This window comes from Euleptes europaea, chromosome 2, assembly GCF_029931775.1.
Source record: "Euleptes europaea isolate rEulEur1 chromosome 2, rEulEur1.hap1, whole genome shotgun sequence".
Classification (NCBI taxonomy): Eukaryota; Metazoa; Chordata; class Lepidosauria; order Squamata; family Sphaerodactylidae; genus Euleptes; species Euleptes europaea.
In genome coordinates, this window is record NC_079313.1 from 15,408,837 (window position 1) to 15,418,486 (window position 9,650).

Consider the following 9,650-nt stretch of genomic DNA (forward strand, 5'->3'; position numbering starts at 1 on the left):
AGGCTTTAAGAGGGGAGCGGACATGTTCATGGAGGAGAGGGCTGACCATGGCTACTAGTCAAAATGAGTACTAGTCATGATGCAGACCTATCTTCTCCAGGATCAGAGGAGCATGCCTGATATATTAGGTGCTGTGGGACACAGGCAGGATGCTGCTGCTGTCATTTTGTTTGTGGGCTTCCTAGAGGCACCTTGTTGGACAGACTGCTGAACTTGATGGGCCTTGGTCTGATCCAGGAATGCTTTTCTTTTGTTAACATAGAATGGGGTCCTGTACATTTCTGGCTTGTGCCTCCTAACATTCACTTTACCAAAGAGGGAGGGGAAGCCTGACGCAGGCTCCTACATGCCCTTTCCTTGAGCTGCCTCTCTTTCTGCATCAGGCCCCCAGGTGTGACAGCCAACTGGCTCTCTGTTCCTGCCACCAGTGGCCAAACCCCACCACTCCTTTCATGGCCTTTCATAGGCTCATAGAATCATAGAGTTGGAAGGGACCACCAGGATCATCTAGTCCAACCATCTAGTCTGCACAATGCAGGAAATTCACAACTACCTTCCCCCCACACACACACAGTGACCCCTACTTCGTGCCCCAAAGATGGCCAAGATTACCTCTCTCTCATTAACTGCCTAAGGTCATAGAATCAGCACTGCTGACAGATGGCTATCTAGCATCTGCACTTACCACCTCCCAAGGAAGCCTGTTCCACTGAGGAACCGCTCTGTTAGAAAATTCTTCCTAATGTCTAGACGGAAACTCTTTTGATTTAATTTCAACCCGTTGGTTCTGGTTCGACCTTCTTGGGCAACAGAAAACAACTCCGCACCCTCCTTTATTTGACAGCCCTTCAAGTACTTGAAGAAGGTTATCATATCCCCAGCGTGGTGTAGTTGTTAAGAACGGTGGTTTGGAGCGGTGGAGTCTGATCTGGAGGACCGGGTTTGATTCCCTACTCCTCCACATGAACAGCAGAGGCTAATCTGGTGAACCGTATTTGTTTCCCCACTCTTACACACAAAGCCAGCTGGGTGACCTTGGGCAAGTCATTCTTTCTCAGCCTCACCTACCTCACAGGGTGTCTGTTGTGGGGAGGGGAAGGGAAGGTGATTGTAAGCCTTGGCTGCCATTGTTTCTCCTGTGTCTCAGGTCAAGGTCTTTCATATCACCTGATAAACCTTTTTTTAAAAACTGGAGATGCTGGGGATTGAACATAGGACCTTTCTCCCGATAAAGCAGAAGCTGTACCACTGAGCCACACCCTCACCCCAAAAATTGCTCAGGGGTGAATCCTGCTATCCTGCAGCAAAAAACAAAACAAAAAAAACCCAGATTGCTTGGTTTACCAAGGAAAGACCAGATTGGAGGGAAATTGTAACTTGATGGAAGGATGGTGCTATGCGTTCTCTCTCCTTCCTGCTCCCTCAACGGGTTTGAATATTTCCCTATCTTAATTCCTTGATAAAGACCACTGAATACTTCTTGGGCCAGTCGCACACACTTTGCCTAACCTATCTCACCGGGTTGCTGTGAGGATAAAATGGAGGGCGATGTCAGCCACATTGGCTCCCCAAATGGGGAGAGAGGGTTGTTGGGTTTTTTTCCCATGAGGTGAATAAATTGTCTCACTTGCCTGTCCACAAATTCTCGCCTCGGGGCCCCAGAACCAAATCCTTTGCTCCACTTTTGTGTGTGTGTGTGTGTGTGTGTGGTGAAAAGAGAAGAACTGTTTCATGACAACCAATATGAGACTCCCCCAGCTCTGCCTGAAAACTTTATTTTCTCGGTCTCCCTCATGGGGAAACAGCCTGCAGGAGTATGGCCGTTTTTTTCGGGTTCAGAGGATGAAGAATCCCAATGTCGCTGGATGAGCAGAACCACAAGGGGAATTTCTGAAGAGTTTCCACTGCCTCAGAGGGGGAAGCTGAAGATAAAGAAGGGAAGAGTGGTTAGATGTTAGCCAAAAGTCTTCTCCTGGGTGAAGGCTGGCACGGATAAATACTTCTGCCTTTCCTTGTAGCTCGAGGCAGCTTTACCAATAATCATTTAAAACATACAGAATAAAATAAAACCCCAAAATAAGCCCTTCCCCTCTAAGATACCTAATTCCGGCTGTAAGCTTTATTTTAAAAGTGCGTACCAATTGGCTTATCCGCATCCATTTAGAACAACTTGAACTGTTCCTGCACAGTTTTTACAACTGTTGTATCCAAATTGGAGTGGTTTTTTTTATATATATACAGCAGCTGCATAACAGGCATCCTGTCCCCCATGTAATCTTTCCCCAAACCTGCTTTGCTCTGACCTCAGTGGGAAGAGCACGCTCCAACTATACACCATAGCATCTAGATAGGAAGGTACGCATCTTCCAAGCCACCTTGCTGACATTTATTATTATTATATTCAATTTATACCCCGCCCTCAATTCCCAGCCTAAACTGGGCTCAGGGCAGGTAACATCATATGTGTGTGTTAAGTGCTGTCAAGTCGCTTCCGACTCATGGCGACCCTATGAATCAACGTCCTCCAAAATGTCCTATCTTTGACAGCTTTGCTCAGGTCTTGCAAATTGAGGGCTGTGGCTTCCTTTGTTGAGTCTCCATCTTTTTAAAAAAATGATTTTATTCATTTTAAAAAGGGGCACAGAAAAAGAAAAAAGGAAAAGACAGGGAAGATTTTACAATTCATCTTGTGTCCTTGCCCAGCAAAGCCAGTCTAAATGCCTTGTATTATTATTATTATCATTATTGTTATTGTTATTGATCTTTTAGAGATACAGGAGAGTGAAAGGGAGGGGTAGAGCATGGGGAATAGTGAAATGGTACATGTACTAGGGTCCCTCAACCCACATCCAGTTTTGCACCTTGTGGTACTTCATGTAAATCTACACAACACATTACTAAGTTTTTGTTCTGAAATGTTGTCTATCTATAAAAATGTTTGGTCTGTCTCATTCTTCCTCTTTTCCTGCTGCCCTCAACCTTTCCTAGCATGACCGTCTTTTCTAGTGACTCTAGCCTTCTCATAATGTGACCAAAATACGATAGCCTCAGTTTAGTTATTTTAGCATCTGGGGTCAGTTCAGGCTTGATTTGAGCTAGAACTCACTGATTTGTTTTTTTGGCAGTCCATAGTATCCGTAACACTCTCCTCCAGCACCACATTTCAAAGGAATGAAACATCATATACAACCATACAGTTCTGTCAAATACAATAAAAATGTTCTCAATAAGACCACACACAAATTCAAGAACCTTAAAACCACAGGGGCCGAATTCCATTTGATGATACAATCGCAGTATAGAAAGGGTGGGGGGAGGCCAGCGTAGGTATAAAACCATAGGTGTCCTGAACTGTAGGCCTGGTAGAACAACTCTGTTTTGCAGATGCTGCGAAACTGTTTAAGATCCCGTAGGGCCCTGGCCTCATTTGAAAAGGAGTTCCGCCGGGGCCAGGGCTGAAAAGACTCTGGCCCCGGTCGAGGACAGCCGGACACACTTTGGGCCAGGGACCACCAGGAGATTAGCATTAGCTGAACGTAAAGCTCTCTGAGGGGCAGCTTCTGGGTCCTCTTGTGCCTACTATTTTCCTCACTTGGCAGCCTGAGATATCTTTAGGAAAAATCATTAAGTACTCTAGCATTATAATGCATTACTGACTTACAAAAAAACCCAACCCTGTAAGCACTGCAGTGGAGAAAATGGCAGCTGATGGAAGAAACCATGCAGAAAAACCCCTTGAGTTGTGCTACTGCAAATGCCTCTGCAGTTGGCAGCCTGAACAAATGCACAACGGAGCTTCCTAGGTGGCATCTGCCATTCTTCCATTTCCAAGGGCTTTGGGGAGGTGGTTAGCCCACCAATTGTCCCAAACTGGGGGACTGTTCCTGAACAGAATTTTGCTCTTCAACCATTTTGCAGCAAAATGAGCCACCAGAGAATCTGGGGTGGGTGGGTGTCAGTAACCATCTCTCAGGAGATAGATCACATTGGGTAGCTGAGTTAGTCTGTCACTAGCAGTAGAAAAGAGCAAGAGTCCAATAGCACCTTAAAGACTAACAAAATTTCTGGCAAGTTTGAGCTTTCATGAGCCACTGCTCACTTCTTCAAATACAGCTAGAATGTGATTCCATCTATACTTCTCTACTTAAGGACAGATGGAAAGTCTCACTTAAGGAAGAATCAAACCGGCCTTCAATTACCTTCCCTTTCCCTCCCCACAACAGACACCTGTGAGGTAGGTGAGGCTGAGAGAGTGTGACTAGCCCAAGGTCACCCAGCTGGCTTCATGTGTAGGAGTGGGGAAACAAATCCAGTTCACCAGATTAGCCTCTGATGCTCATGTGGAGGAGTGGGGAATCCCAGATCAGAGTCAACAGCTCCAAAACTCCGCTCTTAACCACTACACCACGTTGGCTCTACCAGGTGAGGCCCTACCAACTGTTCTGTGACTGGACTCCCAGCAGGTTTTTATTAAATTCCGTTTTGGGGCACATGGGGGCTCCACATGCATGAGGACCCCAAAGAGTTGGGGGGCTTTAACCCTAGAGCTCCCAATGTATAGCTAGTTTGGAGCACAGGTGGAGGTGTGGATTGGAGGACGTCCGAGCCTGAAGTTTCTCCTCACCTGGGGCTGGGCGTCAAGCTGCTGTCCAAGATCCACTCTCTCCCGTGCCCCTTGCCCGCATCCTCACAAGCACTTCAAGATGTACATGTTGCATGATGTTTGGCGGGGGCAATTGCAAAGTTTGCCAATGCGAGACCCTTTCCGCACTGCACACTGTTCACCTGCATCACACTATAAGGAGGGGGGGAAGGGGAAAAAACTTACAGACATACACTAGGGTAAGGCCTCCTTTTCCCACCTGACAGGTGCCCCCATACAGAAGAAGAAGAGTTGGTTTTTATATGCCGACTTTCTCTACCTCTTAAGGAAGAATCAAACCGGCTTACAATCACCTTCCCTTCCCCTCCCCACAACAGACACCCTGTGAGGCAGGTGGGGTTGCGAGAGTTCAGAGAGAACTGTGACGAATCCAAGGTCATCCAGCAGGCTTCATGTGGTGGTAGGGTTGCCAGGTCCCTCTTCGCCACCGGCGGGAGGTTTTTTGGGCAGAGCCTGAGGAGGGCGGGGTTTGAGGAGGGACTTCATTGCCATAGAGTCCCAATTGCCAAAGCGGCCCTTTTCTTCAGGTGAACTGATCTCTATCGGCTGGAGATCGGTTGAAATAGCAGAACTCCAGCTAAGGAGATGAGTCCGACCAAGTTAGCCATTCCACACTAGAGACACGCTCTCTTTCTCTCTTGCCCCTTCCTTCTGGAAATTCGAGGAGGGGAATCTGCTGCCTGAGCTGCTCCTACTATCTGATACTTTCCCCTTATGAATTATTGTCCCCTGTGGGGTGGTTTATTAAACACAGCAGCAATTCTCCTTTCATTCCCTCCCGCCCGCATAATTCCCTGCCCATATAGTATGACCTGGATGGCCCAGGCTAGCCTGCTTGTGTACTTAGAAAATAATTGCACTGGATAGGACTTACTTCTGATTAAACCGAAAAGGACAGCGTTTGGGGAAGGGCAGGAGCTTCCCAGGGATATGAAGCCATACTGTCCTGACTCTGAAGTTGTCATTTCCTCTTGGGGAACAGTTCTCTGTTGTCTGCAGATCAGTTGCAATTCTGGGAGAATCTAGGGTTGCCAGCTCTGGGTTGGGAAACACCTGGATATTTTTGGGATGGAGCCTGAGGAGGGTGGGGTTTGGAGAGGGGAGGGACTTCATTGCCATAGGGTCCAATTGCCACAGTGGCCATTTTCTCCAGGGGAACTGATCTCTGTCACCTGGTGGTCAGTTGTAATAGTGGGCAATCTCCAGCTACCCCCTGGACGTTGGCATCCCTAGGAGAATCCCAGGCACCACCAAGAGGCTGGCAACCCTAAAGCCTTGATTTGGTAATGGGGTAGATTTAAACGAGCCACAGAAAGCCGAAGTGGGGACCCATTCCTCTCCAAGTTGCTTACCGAAGGCACCCACCCTAACTTCTTTTCAAGCAGTGGCAGCCGGCTATTCCTCAGCTTCTCCAGCACCTCCTGCAGAGCTTCAATCTGCAACTCAAAAGCGAGCACACTCAGAGAGAACAAACCGTTGATATCCATTGAGAGCATAGTAAACTGAATAATAGAATAACGGAGTTGGAAGGGACCACCGGGGTCATCTAGTATAACCCCCTGCACAATGCAGGAAGTTCACAACTACCTCACCCCCACACACACACAGTGACCCATACTCCATGCCCAGAAGATGGCCAAGATGCCCACTCTCTCATGATCTGCCTAAGGTCACAGAATCAGCATTGCTGATAGATGGCCGTCTAGCCTCTGCTTAAAAACTGCCAGGGAAGGAGAGCTTACCACCTCCTGAGGAAGCCTGTTCTACTGAGGAACCACTTTAACTGTTAGAAAATTCTTCCTAATGTCTAGACGGAAACTCTTTTGATTTAATTTCAACCCATGGGTTCTGGTCCGACCTTCTGGGGGAACAGAAAACAACTCGGCACCATCCTCTATATGACAGCCCTTCAAGTACTTGAAGATGGTTATCATATCCCCTCTCAGTCTTCTCCTCTCCAGGCTAAACATACCCAGCTCCTTCAACCTTTCCTCATAGGTTACAAGGCAGAGGCAGGATTATGGGATTTGTCCCCAGGTAGTGACCACAGACTGCAAGAACAGCAGAAGGAAACAAGTCTTGTTTCAGGTAATTATGAATTTGGGCTGTTTAGTATAGAAGCTTGTCCAGCTTGTAAAGGTTGGCTGCATTAGGAGTTGAGCACCATTTCCCCTGCAATGTTCTTCAACTCGGAATGATCAACAAGATTCTGCGCATGCTCAGTTAAAGCATTTAGCCTGCATGAACACACAGACTGAAATTTTGCAGGGGTGGTGCCGAGAATCTAACTGCAGACCAATAAATAAAGCTTTATCATCTCTTAAATGAGCAAAGTAACCGTTATAAAGATGGGCAGAATATTAAACACAATTGAGAAAGAGCAAACATTTTACGGACGAAAGGCCTTACAAGCGTCGTACAGGAAATTAAGTTCTCCAGTAAGAAATTGGTTTGCATACAAGAATATACGAGTGTACAAGAACATGTTGGTGAATTGTGCCCTCAGGTCTTCGTGACAAAAAGGACAATCTGAACAGCCCAGGTTTCTGCATGCTCATTTATTTCTTCAGGGTTTTTTCCACTGCATACACCTGGCTCTGTGTTGCAGAATGATCATTTAAAACCACATACTCTGCAGCAATTTGTAGCACACATCAGCGGTCGGCTGCATTCAGCTCAGTAGTTAATACAAAATCAGCACACCTATGTTAAGACTAGACTGAATCCAAACAATACGTAAAGGTAAAGGTCCCCTGTGCAAGCACCGGGTCATTCCTGACCCATGGGGTGACGTCACATCCCGACGTTTCCTAGGTGGACTTTGTTTATGGGGTGGTTTGCCAGTGCCTTCCCCAGTCATCTTCCCTTTACCCCCAGCAAGCTGGGTACTCATTTTTCTGACCTCGGAAGGATGGAAGGCTGAGTCAACCTTGAGCCGGCTACCTGAAACCGACTTCCGTCGGGATCGAACTCAGGTCGTGAGCAGAGCTTTTGACTGCAGTACTGCAGCTTACTGCACGATCCAGCCCAAGAGAAGCGCTGTTCCAATTCACATAAAAATTAGCCACAGGCTGAGATTTCTTCCACTGAAACGTGGGATTTAGAGTAGCTAGACTGTACCTCAGGCATTTTGCTGAGGACATTTCTTCCAAGTCAATTACCGTGTTTAAGCATTTAAACATTTCCCCCCCCCCCTGAAGTCTACAAACCAAGCTTAAAGACAGCCAGGAAAATCAGGTAAAAGTAAGAGAAAATCAAGTTACCAACCAACTGGTAATATTTACCACTCAAATTGCATTTCAGTGTTTAGAATGTTGCCACTACATGATTTTGTTATGATAATTTGCACCAGCCCTGCATGGGAGGCTGGTGCTATTATGCCCATTTTGAAGACGGGGGAAAGAGCTGAGAAAGAGAGAGTAGCTGACCTAAGCCTACCTGCCTAGTTTTGGGCAGAGGCCTACCTTTTTCTGGGGCCTTCTTCAATCACACCATGTTCTCCTAAATGATCAGCCCAGGGAGAATAAGATGATTTGAACTCGGTGCTGAAATGAAAGCCATGTAAGCCTAATATCCCACCTTTCCCCAAAGGAGCTCAGAGTAACACATGGGGGGTGTTCTTCCTATTTTCCCTCACAACAGCCCTTTGAGGTCAGTTAAGCCAAGGTGGAGTGACCAGTCAAGGTCACCCAGTGAGCTTCATGCCTGATGAAATTTGAACCTGGATCTCTACAACTTCTAGTTCATCGTGGCTCTACACAATGTCCTGCTCTCTCCACTTAAAAAAGAAACGGTATTGCTCAGTCCTGCATCTCAACCGAGAAGTCTCTAAACCAGTTTAGGAAGCCTCAGAGCTTACATCCCTGAGCCCTCGAGTACAGAGTGGAACCAAAATATTACACATTCAAATTTATTACAGATATTTATTAGCATTATTAGGAAAAGAAAAGTTGCTATGTACTGCAGAAAGGGGAAAAAGCTGGTCTATGTCTACAGGAGAGGAAGAGAAGAGGAAGAGGAGGAGGAGAGGAAGAAGAGGAGGAGGTAGAGGAGAAAAGAAGAAGGGTTGATTTTTATATGCTGACTTTCTCTACCACTTAAGGAAGAATCAAACCAGCTTACAATCACCTACCCTTCCCCTCCCCACAACAGACACCCTGTGAGGTAGGTGGGGCTGAGAGAGCTCTAAGAGAGCAGTGACAAGCCCAAGGTCACCCAGCTGGCTTTCTGTGTAGGAATGGGGAAACAAATCCAGTTCACCAGATTAGCCTCCACCACTCATGGGGGAATCAAACCCGGTTCTCCAGATCAGAGTCCACCGCTCCAAACCACCGCTCTTAACCACTACACCCGGCTGGCTCTCCAGGAAAATTAAAACCAGATACACTCAAAGGCATCTGGAAAAAGGAGCATCTAACAGCAACGTTGAGGAAATCTGGCGCAAGACACTTCCATTCTATTCCTTCCCCCACCTCGTTTACCATTTCTTTTTCCTCCTGCCTTTGGTCCGCCGCGTCACCCACGCCTCGGATCTCCGTAGATTCCTCGCAAGCCCCCAAGAGTAAGAGAATGGAGCACCCAAAGCAGAGTATAGAGAGCCTGGAGCTAGCCATGGTGCTGAACCCCCAAGCTGAAGAAGTCCTCAACTCCGGCTTTCCTCTGAGGGGCGAGGAGGGCAGGGGGTTTATATCAGTTTGCCCTGAGCGCTTCGCCCCTCTTTGGCAACCCGATTGGTGGAAGCAAACTGTGTCCATTTGTGTGCGGTCACAATTTTTGTTATGCCGGTCAGAGCGAAGGGTGGGCAGTTTGGAGAGGGGGGGGTCCTAGTTGCCATCTGGGGAGATCACCCCATCGTTATTTATGTCACCTTGCTTCTGCCATGGGGAAATAACCCTCTCCTTCCATGAGTGATGAATTTTTCAAAGAATGTATTGACAAGGAGCTTAATGGGCGACAGTTATTTCCCACAGCGAGAATGTCAGGGTTT

At 47.2% G+C, this 9,650-nt stretch overlaps 1 protein-coding gene across 1 annotated transcript; it reads right to left on the reverse strand.

Moving 5' to 3' along the window:
* Window positions 1–4,641: 4,641 nt before the first annotated feature.
* Window positions 4,642–9,276, reverse strand: LOC130473873 (cocaine- and amphetamine-regulated transcript protein-like). The gene is made up of 3 exons (XM_056845495.1): window positions 9,145–9,276; window positions 6,016–6,099; window positions 4,642–4,795 (listed from the first exon to the last, which is right to left on the reverse strand). Exons 1-3 carry the CDS (start codon window positions 9,274–9,276, stop codon window positions 4,688–4,690), a joined length of 324 nt encoding a protein of 107 aa, XP_056701473.1. The 3' UTR covers window positions 4,642–4,687.
* Between the last annotated feature and the right edge of the window lie 374 nt (window positions 9,277–9,650).